Source organism: Nelumbo nucifera, chromosome 3 (assembly GCF_055504915.1).
Source record: "Nelumbo nucifera cultivar China Antique chromosome 3, China Antique-T2T, whole genome shotgun sequence".
In the NCBI taxonomy this organism is placed as follows: domain Eukaryota; kingdom Viridiplantae; phylum Streptophyta; class Magnoliopsida; order Proteales; family Nelumbonaceae; genus Nelumbo; species Nelumbo nucifera.
In genome coordinates this window covers 20,778,551-20,798,666 of record NC_142651.1, presented here as the reverse complement: position 1 = coordinate 20,798,666, position 20,116 = coordinate 20,778,551, and the positions used below count along the sequence as shown (strand labels likewise).

Sequence of the window (20,116 nt, the reverse complement as noted above, 5' to 3'; positions counted from 1 at the left end):
ATAAGAGAGTGGCGGCAGCAGATCTGTTAGAATCTGTCCCTCCTTTCAATCCCTTGTGTTCTCCTGTTTCTCTTCTATTCCTTCTCCTTTCTCTCACTTTTCTTCTGTTTTGTAAACCTAAAACCTATTAGGATTCAAGACTGATTACAGTCTTGATCTTCTACTGGAAGTCACTCTTCTTAAAGGAAGTACTACTTCTTGTAACAACACTCCCTTTTGCTACTAATGCAATTTGCTCCCCCTCAAAATTATTCATCACATTCCGTCTGCTCTCTTCTAACTGTACTAGGCCATACACTTCTTGCACTGATGGGAGATCTTTACTCCCCAATATCTGAACCCTGGTAGACTCATATGTAGAATTCAGCCCTAAGAGGAAAGCAAAAACCCGTTGCTAGGAAACCAGAGACTTGTAGGCTTTAGCATTTGCATCACATTTCCAGTCTATGTTCTGATAATGATCTAGTTCTTTCCAAATAGAGGTCGAATCTGAATAGTAGATGGAGACTCCTCTCCCCTTGCTTACAAGTTGAGGATACAGCCTGCAACTGATATATTTTGGCATAATGCCGTTCTGAATATGTAGATTTAGCCTGCTCCCATATCTGATAAGCTGTTTATGCCCACATGAAGGTCTTTCTCACTTGTGGCAGCATGGACAATAACAGCCATGACATCACCATGCTATTTTCTTGGTCCCACCTATCATGTTCTACACCTCCAGACTGTGGTTCTTTAATTCTACCATTGATATACCCCACTTTCCCCCTTGTAGTTATATAAAGCTTGATTCCCCTTGACCATTCTAGGTAATTGAGGCCATCAAAGGGAATCACAACCATGGGGAAACTCATGTCAAAACCTCCACTGGTTCCACGTTGACTTGAGGTCACCCCAGACATACTGGAATCTTCAAAAGACATGGAACTTGTTCTCAGTTCAGTCACAATTCAATCAAGGTATTAGTTCTCAGTTCAATCATAGACTCACAATTCAGTCAAGATATTGTTGAAATAATTTAGTTATTTGTGTTAGGGTCTGTTTGGCTAGTTAAAGCGCTTTTTTTTTTAATTTTCTGTTATTTCTGTTATTGTACTCACAGCAGGGGCACAAGGGTCTTTTCCCTTCATTTTTTTGCCGCCCTATATAATATAATAGAAGCTGGCGCCGCCAGCACTGTTCTATTTTTCCAATCCTTTTCTTCTTCCTTTCTTCCTTCTCCTTTTCTCTCTTCTTCCCTTCTCTTCTCTACTTCCTCATATTTCAATCTGATTTATTGCCAATATGGTATCAGAGCAAGACTGTTGAATCTGGGCGACCAAGTTTTTTCTCTTCAAGTTGCTGAATCTGGGTGGAACAGAGGACTGAATCTGGGCTGATCAAATCAGATCTGCAACTGGTACAACCTTAAAGTTTTCTTTCTTCTTTTATTTCTTTCCTTGGTCATGTACCATGTGGAGAGCAAATGAATTCAAACCACTGAATGTCGGCAGACTTTTGTGAGGGTTATATTTTTTATTTGTTGGATCGTGTGATCCTGTACCTATGAAAAGGTGACTGTAGGTCATAGATGATCTGTTTTCTCTGCTCGTTAGTCTGATTTCATGTGTGTTAGGATCTCTCTTATTGATTAATGCTGTGGTGGAACTTACATGTTATTGATTAATGTTGTGGTGAAAATCAGTCTCGTCATAGTTCTTCTTTGGAAATTGGTGCTGTTTTTTGTGCTCAGATTAAGTCCAAAACTGAATTGTTGTGTGTGGAGCTTTTGTCGATATAAGGAGGGATCCTAAGTTGAGAGTTTAGATAAAAAAATCTTGTGCTTACCATGTCGTCTGCGAATTTTGCTACTTCAGAGATTTCAGGGAGCCACAATGGAGTGAGTGGGGGAATGGATATGAATTTCCCCATGGCTATTATTCCCTTTGATGGTCTGAACTACCTTGAGTGGTCTAGGGGAATAAAACTCTACATCACTGCTAGGGGGAAAATAGGATACATCAATGGGAGAGTGAAGGAACCGAAGAACGGAAGTGCTGAATATGATAGGTGGAACCAAGAGAAATAGTATGGTGATGTCATGGCTCTTGGTTTCCATGCTGCCATAGGTAAGGGAGACTTTTATGTGGGCTGAAACTGCTTGTGAGATATGGGAACAAGCAAAGTCCACCTATTCAGTGCAGAGACACTATGCCAAGATATATCAACTGCAAGTTGAATCCTCTACTTGCAAGCAGGGGGAGAGGAATCTCTTGATGTACTATTCTGATTTGACATTGATATGGAAGTAACTTGATCACTACCAGAATGTGAATTGGAAGTGTGATGAAGATGCAAAGGCGTATAAGTCACTTGTGTCTAAGCAACGGGTCTTTGCCTTCCTCCTAGGGATGAATCCTTCATATGAGTCCATCAGGGTGTAGATCTTGGGTAGTAAAGACTTGCCATCAGTTCAGGAGGTGTATGCCTTAGTGTAGTTAGAAGAGAGTAGAAGAAGTGTGATGAATTGTGTAGAGGGGGAGTCATTTGCCCTAGCTGTCTGGGGAAATTCAGATACAAATGTCGGAGGTGCTTTTAAGAAAGGTGACTCTCAGAAGAGAACAAATGATAAGAGTAAACTTTGGTGCACTCACTACTAGAAGACAAGACACACGAGAGATACATGCTGGGATCTCCATGGAAAATCTAAATGGGCACAAGAGTTGGGTAAGAAGTCAACACATGATCAGGGCAAGAAACCAAGTCAGCAGAATAAAAAAAAGTATAACTCAGCTAATATGGCGTTGCCAGAGACTAGTCCATTGGTAACTCAAGAGAGGCATCCCAGTTCTGACCCTAAGGAAGAAATTATCAACTCCTTTCGTGACCATTTGGAATTGTATGGTAGGACTCTCCGCCAGATGGATTCTGGTCCTACTCCCTCTACCTCTTTCGCGTCTACATCAGGTAACGCTGCCACTGCCTTCCATGTGTCATCTCATACCACTGATTCTCCTTGGGTTATTGACTCTAGAGCCTCAAACCACATGACCGGTAAGTCAAATTTATTTCAGACATATAACCTTCTCTCTGGGAGAGATAAGGTGAGACTAGCTGATGGTTCTTTCTCTACCATAGCTGGCCAAGGTACCATACCTCTCCCACTCGGCCTTACCCTTTCTAATGTACTGCATGTTCCGAAATTACCTATAAATTTGTTGTCCATTAGTAGTATAGCTCACTCCTTGAACTGTTCAGTCACTTTTTTTTCGTCTTCATGTGTGTTTCAGGATTTGGCCTCGGGGAAGATGATTGGTAGAGGAAGCATGGTGGATGGTCTCTACGTGTTGGAGAATAAAGCTGGTCTTGTGGCTACAGAGTCCATGAGTTTGTTCAGTGAGAGTCGAGCCTATTTATGGCATAGTTGTCTTGGTCATCTTTCTTTTGAGTCATTAAAATTTATGTTCCCAAAGTTGTTTGAGTCCTTGTCAGTGAGTCAGTTACAGTGTCAGACATGTCAATTGAGTAAACATTGTAGAAGTTCTTTACCTTTGAGAAATAAAAGATCTGAATTTCCATTTCATATTGTTTATTCTGATGTTTGGGGCCCTGTTACTCTATCCACTGAGGTTGGATATAAGTACTTCATTACCTTGATTGATGATTACTCTAGATACACTTGGGTTTACCCTATGCGATCTAGAGATGAAGTGCCAAAAATTGTGAAAGACTTTCAACGCATGGTGTTCACTCAGTTCCAAACTGAAATCCATATCTTCCAGTTGGACAATGCGAAGGAATACTTTCATAGTGATCTCACGGAGTTTTTTGCTTCGAGTGGGTCACTTCAGCGAAGCTCTTGTGCTAGGACACCCCAACAAAATGGTGTTGCTGAACGAAAGAACCGTCACCTTCTCGAAGTAGCTCGTGGCTTATTTATTCATATGAATGTGCCAAAACGTTTTTGGATGGGTGCAGTTTTGTGTGCTACATACATCATCAACCGTATGCCATCTCGGTTACTAGAGTACAAGGCCTCACATCAGCTTCTGTTTCCTGTCGTTGCTTTGCCCATTACTTGTCCCCTACTCGAGGTAAGCTTGATCCTCGGGCTATTCCTTGTGTTTTCCTTGGTTACCCTTTATCTCAAAAGGGGTATCGCTGCTATGATCCTACCTCTCGCAAGTACTATGTCTCCATTGATGTATCATTCTTTGAGAATCAACATTTCTTCTCGGTTTCTCCTCAGGGGGAGAGTAAGGTTGAGGAGAAACAGGTGGCTCAAACTCAACTACCTCCTTTACTCGATCCTCCATTCCGGGTCTTTCATCGTCGCCATAAAAGCCATCTGAGTTTAAGAGCCGTGGAACCTGACACTATGCAACCAACATCATCGGATTCACCAGAGGCAGATCCGTCTCATCAGCCAGGTACACTTGCTCCTATTGATATGCCTGTTCCTCTCAATGTTGATTCCCCTATCATCATTGCTCTTGATGTTCCTATTTGCTAAGAGAAAGGGTGTTAGATCTTGTACCACTAATCATCCTATCTCTAATTTTGTGTCCTATGATCACATTTCACCTTCATTCCGTGCATTCCTCTCTTCTGTGGACAGTGTCCCCGTTCCTAAGAATGTGGCAGAAGCTTTATCTAAACCTGAATGGACAGATGCAATGCAAGAAGAAATTGATGCATTACACAAAAATGGCACTTGGGAGTTGGTGGATCTTCCTGAAGGGAAGGAACCAGCGGGTGTTCACAATGAAACACAAGGCTGATGGAACTGTTGAAAGGTACAAGGATAGACTGGTAGCAAGAGGTTTTACACAGGTATATGGAGTGGACTATGCAGAGACTTTTGCTCCAGTAGCCAAGATGAACTCTATCAAGATTCTTCTTTCATTGGTAGCAAATCTTGACTGGGAACTTCACCAATTGGACATAAAAAATGCTTTCTTGAATGGTGACTTGGAAGAGGAAGTGTACATGACCCAACCTCCAGGTTTTTGTGCCAAAGGTAGTGAACAAAAGGTGTGTAGGTTAAAAAAATCTTTATATGGGTTGAAAAATCACCTCGGGCTTGGTTTAGTAAGTTCCATTTAGTAGTTCAATAGATGGGGTTCAAACAATGCCAGTCAGATCACACTCTATTTGTGAAAAGAGGTGAAGGGAAAATTGCAGCTCTAATTGTGTATATGGATGACATAGTGATCACAGGAGATTGGGAGGCTGAAATATGAAGACTAAAAAAATTCTTAGCCACTCAATTTGAGGTGAAAGATCTAGGCCCCTTACGTTATTTCCTTGGAATTGAAGTTGCCCACTCTCACAAGTGCATATTTATTTCCCAACGGAAATATGTACTAGATCTACTAGAAGATACAGGCAAGTTGGGGGTAAAACCAATTGACTCACCAATTGAATCTAATCATCAGCTGGGAGACAGTCAGGGAGAGTTTTTGAAAGATGTGAAGAAGTTCCAGAGACTCGTAGGGAGACTCTTGTATTTGTCTATGACCAGGCCTGATATTGCTTATGTAGTGGGTGTCCTTAGTCAGTTCATGCACAATCCTAGGACAATTCACTTTGAAGCTGCAGAGAGGATCCTTAGATACCTCAAGAAGTTTCCCAGAGCTGGTTTGTTGTTCTAGAAACATGGTTGCTTAAAGGTGGAAGTATATACTGATGCTGATTGGGCAGGAGCAGTTGATGACCGAAAGTCTACCAGTGGGTATTGTGCCTTTGTAGGAGGAAACCTGGTCACATGGAGAAGTAAAAAAACAAAGTGTGGTGGCTAGATCTATTGCTGAAGCAGAATATAGAGCGATGTCTCATGGGGTTGCTGAAATCATGTGGATAAGAAATCTGTTAGGTGAACCGGGTTTTGTAGTGAGCAATCCTATGTCACTCTACTATGACAATAAAGCTGCTATCAATATTGTTGCTAATCCAGTCCTGCGAGAGAAACTTGTAAATGGAGAAGTGTGTACTCCATATGTCAGCTCAGAAGAACAACTTGCAGATATCTTCACCAAAGGTCTTCATCATGTGCGGCACAATGATTTGTGTGACAAGTTGGGCATGATTGACATCTATGCTCCAACTTGAGGGGGAGTGTTGAAATAATTTAGTTATTTGTGTTAGGGTCTGTTTGGCTAGTTAAAGCGTTTTTTTTTTTAATTTTCTGTTATTTCTCTTATTGTACTCACAGCAGGGGCACAAGGGTCTTTTCCCTTCTTATTTCTGCCGCCCTATATAATATAATAGAAGCTGGCGCCGCCAGCACTGTTCTATTGCTCCAAACCTTTTCTTCTTCCTTTCTTCCTTCTCCTTTTCTCTCTTCTTCCCTTCTCTTCTCTACTTCCTCATATTTCAATCGGATTTATTGCCAAGAGATATTAAATCTCAGTCCAGTCATAGTTCTAGGCACAAATTAGTTCTTGTTCTCACACAGCATAATCAAATCTGATCACACATCACTTGTTCTCAGATTACCACACTACTAAACCAGTTCAGATGTAAAAAAATATCAATATCAGGTCTGACCAGTCCCTTCAAGCAATAATTAACCGATCTTTTTGCCACCCGACCATTGTAGTTTTAATAGTAATCAAGAAAAAACTGCTGTCACAGAAGTTACCTGAACAGCCCACCTTTCAGGGCACAAAGAGGGATCACTCGATCCACATAGGCTGAGAGGAAACACTTTCACAGTAGCCACAGGTCATTAGACCTGCATACTCCACTGACCCGGGTACAGAAGGATCAATCGATCCACAGAAAAGAGAAAAAAAATCGGGAACACCCTTCAGTCCTTCACAGCATTTGGCTTCCCTTCCCTTGGTGTTTTCTGGGCCCACGACCAAGAAGGAAGAGGAAGAACTACACAGTAAGTCTCCTCACACCAACCAGATGTACCTTTTCTTTGAATTTGATCCACAATAGACAAAAAAAGAAACTGGAGGAAGAAAAGTACTAATCACACTGCTCCTAAACACAGATCTGTCGCTCTGATACCATGTTTTCTTGGTAAACCCACGTGAGAATGTCAGAACAGTGAGGGAAGAGAAGGGAGAAGAGAGAAGGTAGAAGAGAGAAAAGGAGAAAAGAGGTTTGGAGTCAAAAACATAAGATGATGTCGCCAGCCTTTTTGTTATTTATATTAGGGCGACCCACTCTAATAATAAAAAAGATAAAATTACACATGTGCCCCTGCGGCACTAAACTCAAGAAAAGACTAACATATTCAACAGTAAAGATGCTGGCATTTTGTTCTCTCAGTTCAGAAAAAAAGGTGAATGATCTCTTGAAGTTTTCTCCCGTTCCATGTTCTGGAGGTTTTGATTAATATTAACGAGGAGGAAGAAGAGATAAGTGAGAGGTTTGAGACAAAAATCTTAGTTAAAGTTGACCGACTGCTATATTAAATATTCAGGGAGAATTATAATACCCCTTGTATTGAGAAAATATGTTTATTTAACAATATCTCTACATGGTCATATCTCATATACGAGTCATTTCTGGTTTAAACTAACCTACAAATCATATAAAAATGTTCTTGTTTGCATACTTACATTTATAATATGATAACATTTTATGTAGTGAGTCCATTTTGACATCCCTTGTAGCATCCAAGGAAGAACTAACAAATTTTTGTTTGTAAGGCTCAGTTTGGGAAGAGTGCAAATACAACTATGTACAGTGCAAAACCTTGTATGTTGTATTTCTAAAACCTTGTATTTACATACTACATATTTGTATTTATACTTTTCCCAAACTGAGTCTAAAAGAAAAATTTGTATTCTGTACTTTTTGTCCTTCCATATTATAGAAGAGTTTGGTGCATAACTAGTATTGTGTCTTTAAATAGTGCTTTTAAACTAAAATATTGTCTCTGCTTGTAAAAGAGAGGTGAACTATTGGTTCAGTATATCTACTTCCCCTACATAAAAAAGGGAGTATTAAGTAGTGCTTTTCAAAGAGGGGTAAACTTTTGCTGCATTCAATATGAATTTTTTTTTTTATATCATTTAAAAGAAAAATAGATGATACTGAATGCAGCTAAAATTTAGATTTTGAGTCTGAATCCTGAAGTGCTTACCTTTGGCATTACTTTCTATGCTGGCGTTTTTTTGATTGTCTTTAGTTCATAGGAACCGTTTTTTAAATTTTGGGATTACTCATTGGATTATGTACCTTTGTTGCCATATACCTCCCACTACAACATGATATATATCAAGATTTTGAACAATTCCTATGCAGAAACTGCATCTGAGGACTGGAATGAGAGTTGGAACCAAACACTAAACAGAAACCAGTTGAAGCATCACAATCAGCAAGTTCCTGCTTTGCCCACACAACTTCCGGTTGGTGCAGATCTGCCATCCTGCACGGGTACCCCTTTTTGTTCTTTTTTGTTTTAATTTGAAGATGTGTTTTTTAGTAATTTTAAGTTAAATACTGCAATTTTTGTTTGCATAGGTACAAAGAGTGATTCCTTCCTTCTTTACTTTTTTCCCTTTTTTATTAATATATTCTGTCTCACTAAGAATTCCACTTATTCAACTAATGCCAGTCACTCCCTTTCTCCTGCAAACAATGTTCATCCACCCTATATCACCACTTGGTTGTCTGTGGTTGTGATGCTTTTTATATGCATATTTCTTTTTTTATTATTACTTTCTGTTTTTGTTTTATCCCTTTGGTGGGTTAACCTGATTTCTCTTCATGATTTGAAAGCTATCACTCATTAGTTATATATTGAGCAGTTAAGCATCTTTTTCTTCTGTGATTTTGACTGCTTATCAGAAAACTCTATTTGTTCAGAGGTTGTTGTTCTATTCATATGTTATCCATATCTATGCTGTACTGTATGACCATGGGTATTCTGGTCATTTTCTCTATAATTTTAAGTCAAGTTGTCATATGCATTATTAAATTATGGACGCTTAAATCATTCTTATTACTTTTGATCCATGTCCTTTTTGTTCCACCCCTAACCTTCTAGCCCCTTCAGATTGTAACAGATTGCTTCTTCTTATGGGTGCTGTAGGTGGTCTTCTATGTATGTGACGAAAACATCTTAGTCTACTTTTTCTCATTTTATTACTTATTGGATGGCTGGAGCTACTCCTAGCCTCCTAGTAGGTTTCTCTCAGTGACTTCATTTCTGACGAAAACATCTTAGTCTACTTTTTCTCATTTTATTACTTATTGGATGGCTGGAGCTACTCCTAGCCTCTTAGGTTCCTCTCAGTGACTTCATTTCTGACCCTATCCTTGGTAGTTTTTCCACTCACACATCTCAGCATACACATTTCTACCACTCAGTTTTTTTGGACATGTTTCTTGACTGCCTAGCACTCGGCTCCATACAATATAGCTGGGCTTACAACTGTTTTATAGAATTTCCCTTTTAACCCAAGTAGTATCCACCTTTCACATAAGAATCCAGTGCACCCCTCCATTTTACCCATCCTGCTCTAATTTTATAGGTTACATCCTCCTCAATCTATCCCTTGTTATAAAATATTGAATCAGGGTACTGGAAAAGGTCACATTGAGTTATCTCTTAGTCTCCAATCCAAAATGTATCCCGATTTGCATTCCTATAGTTATTAAATTTATGTAGTATATATTCTATTTTAGTCCTACTAATTTTAAAATCTCTTGTTTTTGAGATATTTGTTCAAAAACTTAATTTTGCATTTGATTCTTCATTAGTTTTATGAATTAAAAAAAATATCATCAGCAAATGACAAGCACCATTGGCCTCCTCTTGAGTATGTTTAGTAAATTCATCCATGATCAATGCAAATAAATAAGGGCTAAGTGCTGAACCTTGGTGAGGACCCATGGTAACTGTAAAATCTGATGTCTCTCCCACTGGTGCTCTAACATTGTTTGTTGCACCCTTCGATATGCCCCTACACTGAGTGTTTTGGGCTCCCACCTGTTTCAGGGGGTAGACAGGCCTTAAATGGACCTCCCTGAACCAATTAAAAAAAAACTAAAAATAAAAAGAAAATTAAAAGGCGGCCAAAGATACAGGGCGATACGCCCCATCCAGTGTGTTGACCTGTTTTGATATTTTGGTCCTTACCTTCATACATATCCTTAATTCAGTCTACATACCTATTTGGAACCCCTTTCTTTTCTAAGACTCACCATATTATATCTCTAGGGACTCTATCATATGCTTTCTCTAGATCAATGAACACCATATGAAGATCTATCTTCTTCTCTCTAGACTTTTCTATCAATTGTCTCAAAAGAAAGATAGCTTCCACTGTTTATTCCTAGATATAAACCCAAATTGGTTATCTGATATACTTGCTCATGAGTTTAATCCCATATTCCCATGATAGTAATTGCATTTTTGTATATCACCTTTGTTCTTAAATATATGCAGCACAATACTCTTTCTCCATTCATCAGACACCTTTTTGTTTCATTATCTTGTTAAATAATTTAATTAGCCAATAATAATCCTACCTCTCCCATACCTTTCCACACTTCTTTTGCAATTTTAATTCAAGCATATATAAAGGCAGATGCCTCATACTTTTGTTCCTCTCTCAAACTGAACTCTCTTCTTTTCTACCATCTCCCTTTCTTCTCTTCTATCCTTCTCTTCAATTGCTGAACTTATTTGTTGATTAGCCAAGTTCATTTGATACTTGTAATATTCAAAGGGCGTGTTTGTCTAAGCTGTCCTGTTAATTTCAAATAGATATGTTTGTATTTATTTTTATTTGCTCCCAAAATGGCGAGATTGATTTAACTAGTTATTCTGTATCTTCGTAAAAAGGAATGATTTGCCACTTGGTTTCTTGTTTTGGGTGGTATACTGGTATGAATTGCTTCAGTCTGACCCAGGGAAAACTGACGACTTTTAATTTGGCTAGGAGGGTTCAAACTCTGGATGCTAGCCAGTATTTCCTCATTTTTCAGCAGTTATACGTGTGCAATTCTTCCAATCGCTTCCTGATTTTCCTTAGCTCTGGACTGGTTATTTGTTTGCTAGACTGGGGGTTTAATGTATCCATCATAGGACATCTTTGATTATTTTTATTTTTGATGGGTTTTATTTCATGTAGAATGCAATGATGGGGACTCCCAATATCCTAGACTGGAACTCCCAGGCACTAATTTCATGCCAACAAATCATCAGGTAAGCTTATCTGCATGATGGTTTTAACTTGAACTGTCTATGCCACACACACACACACACACATTATTTTGATCAGTAACTGATAACTATGTGATGTCTGACATTTATATTTGCACAATTTAAAACTATAATAATATTGATATTTGCATAGTTTAATTTATATGGTTTTAAAATTCTAGGATGATCAGGCTTCAAGTTCAGATGTTTCATCTACTCAAAATATGCAAAAAGCATTTGAAAATGAAAATGTAGCTTCAGGAAGCACCTTGACTTCTTCTAGTACTCTTCAGTCAGCTGTGACTCCAAGGGCTGCTTCTTTTAGCTCTATTCAACTCCATTCTCAGACAAAACGATTTGCAGAATCTCAGATAGGGAGGTCCAGCTTCCAGAAACTTCTAGAGCCAAGCCTACCTCAACGTCCTGGAATAGCTCCTTATAGAATTGTGCTTGGGAATGTAAAAGATAAGGTAACAATATCTTTGATCAGCCTCAATAATGACATTGTAGCTACTAGCTAGATTTCAGTTAAATAGATAGCAGCAAGTTTCAAATTTTCGACACAATATGCTCCATGTCGTTCGTATCATATTGTATCTTTTCATTTGAGGTGCTTATTTTAATAGATCTTAAGAAAATTGTTTTTTAATAGTTAGATAACATAAAAATGGCCAACTTCCGAAATTTTGAAAATAAACTAAAAAAAGTAAAAAGCGGAAGGTTAAAAGTACCAATGCACCCCTTTCACCATATCGGGGTGTATCGATATTTTGAACCTTGGATAGCAGAGCAGGTAACCAGATTCCATACATACTGATTTGAGATAATAACCTTATTATCTTTGACCAGATAAAATAAAGGGTAAAAGACTTAAACCTCCCTTTTCTCATAAATACTGAAACCTTCCCTCACTTTTGAAATTGGACTCCTGTGGGATGACGTCATCAGACAAAGACCTCCCCTCCTTTAACAATCCGTCCAAATCCATTACCATGTGATATCACATGTTGCTAATTTTTTTGAACACCCAAATTTGCCCTTTTGTGTTCCTTTGACAATGACTCAGAAAATAACTGATAAATTTCAATATGATTTGTTTACTTTCCATAAGAAATTTCAATATGGTTTATGTTTCGTTTGCCACTATATTGAAGTAAAGTTCATAATTGTTGGATATTTGGTTTTTGTTTTGTATCTGTTTTTGTTTTTCTTCTCTCGGTCTCCTGCTCTTAGTTTTCTTCACAGAATCAGATTAGGTTTTTTGAATATTTTCTTGTTTTTATGTGACCTTCTGATTCAAACTTAACAAAAAGGTTCTATTTTCTTATTCTCCTTTATGTTCACTTAAAAGTTTGGTCTGATTTTCTATAAGCGGGCTTTGCTTAGAACTGGCTTTTGAATCTAGTCATCTAGGCTGTATTTTCTCATGTTTAAACTAAATATAATTTTGATACTTATTCTAGAAGGGAGATATTTTTCCTTTACTATTTATCTTTCTATTTTGATAGTTGATACGTTATTTCTTTCTGATTACTTTCCAGAAAAGCAGTGAATTATGTGTTGGTCCATTGATTGCATTCTCTTACAATGAGCTAAAGATAATAACAGAGAATTTCAGGCTGGATCATGTGTTGGGTGAAGGAGGATTTGGAAGTGTTTATTAAGTAACTGATAAACACAAATAATGGGGATGACACTTTTCAGGGCCATAGAGAATGGTTGATAACTTCTTTGTCTTGATTTCTGTTTTTGGGTTGTTCTATTTTCTCTACTTCTCTTTAATGATTCCTTCTCTCTTTCAGTTTTCTGAGAACATGGTGGGTCTATATATGGGCAGAGGTTATACTTCTGGGACAGCTTTCTCATACAAGCAAGCAAGAAAACAATGAATCTATTTCGTCTCTAGTGACCATTTTTTCTCAGAGGAGTCAACGATAATCACTGCTGTTGGGTTCCACTATTTTGAAAATTTATAAGCTTAGTAAGGGCAAAAAAGACTTTTTGTTGATCCCATTAGACATAACTATAACAGGGGAGGCCTTAGTCCAATTTGAAAAGTGAGGGGAGGTTTCAGTATTTACCAGAAACCTCAAGGGAGGTTTAAGTCTTTTACCGCAAAATAAATACCTATAATATAGATGGTTCAAGTTCTATTTATTTTCAGTTAAATCTCATCTACTGATTTATCTACTTTATCTATGCATCGACATCACCATCATCATAGCTGGGTTACCAATATATTACATTGCTATAATTAGAAAAGCAAAATGTGCTATTTTAACTTTGAAATAAATTATTTCTGTATATGATATGTTTATAAACATGTAATGTACCTTCTGAGTTTAGCTTATGAGAACAAGAAGACGGCTAGAGCTTCTCCTTGAGGATCTTCCCTGTGACCATGATCATTGGGATTACTATCAGACGACAGATCAACTTTTGGAACCACTGCTTCTCTGCTACGAGTCCCTGGTATTTAGATGGACTATTGGCCTTCTTTACCTTTTTTTAACTGCTTTTTTTCTTCTAAATTTACAATCTATATAATTCTATACTGATGTATGTAATCAATCTTTTGCAGCAATCATGTGGATCTGGAGTCCTTGCTGATGGGCGTCTTTCAGACTTGATCCGAAGGGTTGCTACCTTTGGGATGGTATTAATGAAGCTTGATTTGCGTCAGGTGTGTTTTATTTTGGTTTCTAAGTTGCATGAGTTACTTTTTTAATTAGCTACACTAAGTTTTCCATTTTCGTTTATCAGGAATCTGGAAGACACACTGAAACTTTGGATGCTATTGCTAAATACTTGGACATGGGTGTCTATAGTGAGTGGGACGAAGAAAGAAAACTGGAATTTTTGACTAGGGAACTCAAGGGAAAGAGACCTCTAGTTCCTCCAACCATACATGTGAGTTGAATTTGATTGTCCAACTCTATGCTTTATATTTGCTTTATGGGATTGGAAGAAAAGACAATGTTTCTTTGCAATTATCTTATTCATTCCTGAGAAATAACAAAACTATGTGCTTAGGCTTCTCTATCAGGAACTTGTTTGTACTATTTAGCTCTACAAAGTAGATTGCCTGACACTTCATTAGTTTCATTTACGTACTCTGAATTGCAGCCAGTCTCCTCTATGAATGCATAAAGCCAGAGGATGAGAGTACGAGACATCCATTACATGATACTAACATTTTTTTTTGCTACTGAAAGACAGGATTAATAATAAACCGAAATCAGATTGAAAATACAATCCGGGGCTGACTCAGTACTAACATTTTACTACAGAAAACTTTGAGGTTATGATAATATTTTGTGAACTTAGGGCTGTATCATACCCAAACATTTTTAACTCACCTGTTTATTGTTTCCCAATGCATTTAAACCTTTATCTATTACATTTTGTGGTTCAGTTGAAAGGCATGAGTTCTCAGTGTATACAAGATATGAGAAAAAGAAATATGGATGCCATTGCAATTGAACTGAACATCACCAAATTGGTCATAGAGGGTGACTCTAAACTGGTAGTGGGTTGGCTGAAAAATGATACTGCTAATTTTTGGAACTACAGCAATGAGAGGAGAAAATTCAATTGGTTTTAACTAAGAATATTGAGGTGAAGATGGGTTTGGTTAAAAGAAGTGGCAACTCCTTTGCTGATGGGTTAGCTAAACAAGGGGCGACTAGGGACTCTTTATTCTGGGCTATCTTGTAATTTTTTCTCGTCTTTTTGTTTTGGATAGGTGAGATAAGAGAGTTTATCTCCCTTTTCTTGTACTATTGTATCTTTTCTCTCTAATTTTAATGAAATCTGTGAGTTATTGATAAAAAAATATAATGTCAACCTGACCATGTTTACAGGTTACAACTTAGAGATGGCACTCCTAAGAGCAGAAGGGTTGCCATGATTTTGCTCTTGGGACTTACCATAGCCAAATAACAAGAATGTATTGTTTTGATTATTTGAGTGCAGGGAAATTTAGACCAAATACACTTATCACTCTAAAGCTATCCTCAACAGTTATTGTAAAAAAATATTGTGCATATATATAACTATATCTAGAGTCCCTTGTTTCCTTCGATTATCCAGCTCTGTACTTCTGGTTTTTCTCGATGTTTTAAGTGTCATTGTCCAGGAATTTCTTTATGAAGAAAGTACTTTTGGAGTTTTCACCTTTCAGTATGCTGATTAAGTTGGAACTTTATTGAAAGATAGGATAGACTGATAGTGCGATCTCCTGCCTGGAACTACACTTTATTACATAAAGAACAGTTTCCATAATATGGAGTTGGAAACTTGGACCTCATTAGTCAATTTACTCCTACTTTTTGATTTTTTTTCAGGTTGCTCCAGATGTGAAAGAAGTATTGGACACCTTCCGTGTTGCAGCTGAATTAGGAAGTGATTCTCTTGGAGCATATGTGATTTCCATGGCCTCTAATGTATGTGTTGACCATTGATGTTAAATTTTTGGTTTTGTGGCTGTAAGAAAACTAACGGATACATGTAACAGCAAGGTTTTTCTTTTTCTTTTCTTTTTTTGTAGTTAAGCTAATTCCTAGGTAGGGATGTCAGTGGTAAACCTGCACTGACCCAAATATAGGGTCAGGTAAGTCTTAACTAGGTTTCATATTGAGGTAAACCCATGCTGGGCCCAACCTGTATATAGGCTTGTTTGAGTATAGATGTACTATATATGGGACAGGTTGCATAGGATTCGATAGTCTCTCTCTCTCTCTCTCTCTCTCTCTCTCTCCATTTAGTCGGATCAGGTTGGGTCTGAGTTAATGTGACTTTGGTCAGGTTTGGCTTGAGCCAAACCCATGTCGAACCCGACCGTTGAGGTAAACCAATTGTCGGGGTATATTAGTGGTTGTTTTTTACCTTTAATCTCTTTCCTACAGAAACTTACATTGACTCATATTTAAATTTGACAGGCAAGTGATGTCCTTGCTGTGGAGCTCTTACAGAAAGATGCCCGGCTTGCCCTTAGTGGGGAGCTTGGAAGACCATGCCCTGAGGGAACGTAAGATTCTGCCCCCATTACCCAAGCATTTTTTTTTTTACTTTGATGAATGAGCTTTGTAGTTATTGAGCCCCATATTCTCTTTCCAGAAAGCATTGGAATACAAGAATTAGCCACCTATCTACTGATCTTGGCCTACATCCAAGATGCAGGGAATCCTTTGATCTATGAGTTGCATTACTTTGATACATCTGATAATATCTTTAGATGCTTTTGAGGAAATACAAAAGGGAAAACCAATGAATTTTTCCCTCAAATCAATTGTACAGTATGTTAGATTGCTGAAATCTAACATGTACTCACTTTCACATGTTATCCCTGGTTTGTGTTGCATATACAGTCATGCATAGAGTATTAATACATTCTGGTTAATTAAATCATTCTTGAAAGTTGGAACAGGTTGCGGGTGGTCCCCTTATTTGAAACAGTAAAAGACTTGAGAGCAGCTGGTTCAGTGATCAGGAAGTTGTTATCAATTGATTGGTACCGGGAGCACATAATAAAAAACCATAATGGGCACCAAGAGGTTTGTACTGCATTGAGCATGGCATGGTGATTCTTTTATCGAGTTTCCATGGGGTTTGTGGAACTTACAATGTAGTTGTGGACAGGTGATGGTTGGGTACTCAGATTCTGGTAAAGATGCTGGGCGCTTTACTGCAGCGTGGGAACTCTACAAAGCCCAAGAAGATGTTATAGCTGCCTGTAAAGAATATGGAATTAAAATTACATTGTTCCATGGGCGTGGTGGCAGTATTGGTCGTGGTGGTGGACCCACTTATCTTGCCATACAATCCCAACCTCCTGGTTCTGTGATGGTAAGTCTGCCTATTCAGTTAAGAAACTTCAATTGTGCTTGTTTCTTTCTTTTACACCAATATAAAAGAATACTTGATATCCACATAAAGCACTATATCTATATAAAATGCTTTAAATACTTAATGTCATATTGGCATGATAATTTAGTACTGTCTTGCATCATATTCTAACCTGTGATGGTTGGCATTCTACTACTTAGCTCGACCTGAACCTAGTTAGATTCATACCAAAGCCATCCCGATAGGAATGAGGTGGATTATCTAGGGTCTTGAGAGGGGTGGACTGGACACAGTCCTAACCTTTGTTTTTTTTAGTTTTTTTAAGTGGTTACTCTCAGATTTGAACCCACGTTCTCATGCTTGTCAGCTTGAGATTAGGGGCGATCATGGGTTCATGGGCCTGAACCAGGCTAGGCATTTCAAGTTTGAAGTATTAAATATATTATAAAACATTAAATATATACAAATATCTCTTTTAATAAAAGTGCTGTTATTGATAAAAAAAACATTAAATATATACAATATATAACAACAAATATATGTATGAAATTTATGTTATACTTTATGTAGTGTAATATATTATATATAATTATCTTGTGTATCATATTATAATATTTATATATAATATTAAATATAAAATAAAATGGCACATCATCATCCAAGCCTTATCCTAGCTATATGCAGTCAGCTACATGAATCATGTTTTGCCAGTCTGTTCTGTTTAATGCCATATCCATTGTTATACTATTGGCATTTAATCATTTCTAACCACTTCTACCCATGTCCTTGGTATATCCCTTGCCCTTTTAGCCCCTTAAACTTGTAATAAATCACTTCTTACAGGTTCTGTTGATAGTCTCCTATGCACATGACCAAACCATATTAGTCTACATCCTCTCATTTATCACCTATTGGAGCTTCTCCCATGTTCCTATGAATGATTATGGGCTGGGCCTAAAGTATTGGGCTCAGGCCTGGCACAAAATTTTTGGATTGGACTGGGCTGAAAATGATCACTCCTGCTTGAGATTTTACGATTACACCAAGCAATTACCCCTAACCTGCTCCGTTGATATCCCCATCATTAAGCATTAATACCTCAAGCCTCATAATCTCTCTCCCATTCTCTCTTATATTTTCTCCATCTCTAAAATCTGGTTTTTGTAAGACACTAAACTGTTTCCACCTGTATCTAGTGTCTGGCTGGAAAATATGAAAACACATGGCTATTGGCTAACAATCTATTGTTCAGGGAGAAGTGCTACAATGAAGAATCCTCGTCATAAAAGCCATGAGGTGCACTCCTATGAATAATATGTGCCCCATGCATAGAGAACTCAGATCCATAAAATATGGGTTTACATTAAAAATATTGGGATATTCTTTACAAAGATTATTCTTGATGACATATAGCAAGGTTCATCATCATCATCATCATCATCATTTAGCAATACTAGATGACATATCATCATCATCATCATCCAAGACTTATCCCAACTATATAGGGCTGGCACAATATTAGACAACATGCAAGGTTCAAATTCTTGGATTATTCTCAAGTGCTACCTGTGTGGGTTGCACCCAGTCATTCAGATATGAAGATCTTTAGCAAGATTATTCTTCAATTGAAAATGTATAGCCGGCAATTTTAGATTACATACGAGTCAAATTCTTGATTTATTCTCAAGTCCTAATAAAAATTACTCGCACCATCTGATAGAGTCTGAATTTTAACTTGATAATGTACTTAAATCATCTGATCATGTTGTTTTCTAATATGGGAGATCTTTGAAGTGGGACCTGTCTGATGGTGGGTCCCAATTCTCTATACGTAGGCACCCAATGGCAGAGGGAAGGCACCCATAACTGTTATGATGAAGGAATCTCATTGTAGGATCGCTCGTTGTAGTTTGATCTTATGTGGTAATAATTTGGGTGTTTCTTTTGAATTGGCAGGGAACACTCCGCTCAACAGAACAAGGTGAGATGGTGCAAGCCAAGTTTGGACTGCCCCAAACAGCTGTTAGGCAGCTGGAAATATATACTACAGCTGTACTGCTTGCCACTCTTCGTCCTCCAACCTCACCTCGAGAAGATAAATGGCGCAATCTTATGGAAGAGATCTCCAAAATAAGTAGCAATAATTACCGAAGCACCGTGTATGACAACCCAGAATTCCTCTCCTACTTTAATGAGGCTACACCACAGGCTGAGCTAGGTTTTCTTAATATTGGAAGTCGACCAACAAGGAGAAGAAGCTCAACAGGAATTGGGCATCTTCGTGCCATACCATGGGTGTTTGCATGGACCCAAACACGCTTTGTGCTTCCTGCTTGGCTTGGGGTTGGTGCTGGCCTCAAGGGTGCATGCGAGAAGGGACACACAGAGGACTTAAAAGCAATGTACAAAGAATGGCCTCTCTTTCAATCCACCATTGACCTTATAGAGATGGTATTGGCAAAGGCTGACATCCCTATAGCCAAGCACTATGATGAAGTTCTTGTATCAGAGAGCAGGAAGGAACTTGGTATAGAGCTAAGGAGGGAACTCTTGACAACAGAGAAGTATGTGTTGCTTGTTAGTGGCCATGAGAAGCTGTATGAGAACAACAGGAGCTTGAGACGACTAATAGAGAGTAGGCTCCCATATCTCAACCCAATTAACATGTTACAGGTGGAAATATTGAGGAGGTTGCGATGTGATGAAGATAACAATAAACTTAGAGATGCACTTCTTATCACCATCAATGGAATAGCTGCTGGCATGAGAAACACAGGTTAAGCGAATATAGGAGCTTCAGTTGTAAAGTAACTCATTACGGTATCAAAGGTAAGCTGTCTGGTGTTTTGTTTTCCCTTTCTTATTTGGTTAAGTACCATGGGATTTGTATTTGGCATAAGATACTCCTAAAGTTGGAATTTGGAAATGCTGAAAGGTTACAGATGCTCACATGCAAACGTGCTGCCATGAAATAGCATGTTACTGAATAACCCACTCTTCTAATTTCATATATTAAAATCATAAACAATTTAAAGGATTGGAACCTTATTCGCCCATTTAATAACTATTTTTTTAATCTATTAAAAATAATTTTGTTTTTTTTTAAATCACATCTTA

General features: G+C 37.9%; 1 protein-coding gene across 2 annotated transcripts in view; it reads left to right on the top strand.

The window, feature by feature from the left end:
- The window catches only part of PPC4 (phosphoenolpyruvate carboxylase 4), a 37,942-nt gene extending 17,986 nt beyond the window's left edge, over positions 1 to 19,956 (top strand). The window contains exons 10-20 of one of the 2 annotated variants that reach the window (XM_010264143.3): positions 8,245 to 8,376; positions 11,082 to 11,155; positions 11,335 to 11,622; positions 13,499 to 13,624; positions 13,734 to 13,835; positions 13,916 to 14,062; positions 15,499 to 15,597; positions 16,093 to 16,181; positions 16,581 to 16,707; positions 16,793 to 16,999; positions 18,956 to 19,956. In XM_010264143.3, the coding sequence (XP_010262445.1) occupies positions 8,245 to 8,376; positions 11,082 to 11,155; positions 11,335 to 11,622; positions 13,499 to 13,624; positions 13,734 to 13,835; positions 13,916 to 14,062; positions 15,499 to 15,597; positions 16,093 to 16,181; positions 16,581 to 16,707; positions 16,793 to 16,999; positions 18,956 to 19,780 (2,216 nt within the window). In that variant the 3' untranslated portion in view covers positions 19,781 to 19,956. The remainder of the gene's footprint in view (positions 1 to 8,244; positions 8,377 to 11,081; positions 11,156 to 11,334; positions 11,623 to 13,498; positions 13,625 to 13,733; positions 13,836 to 13,915; positions 14,063 to 15,498; positions 15,598 to 16,092; positions 16,182 to 16,580; positions 16,708 to 16,792; positions 17,000 to 18,955) is intronic. The other variant, XM_088900922.1, reaches the window with a different exon arrangement.
- Positions 19,957 to 20,116: the final 160 nt, after the last annotated feature.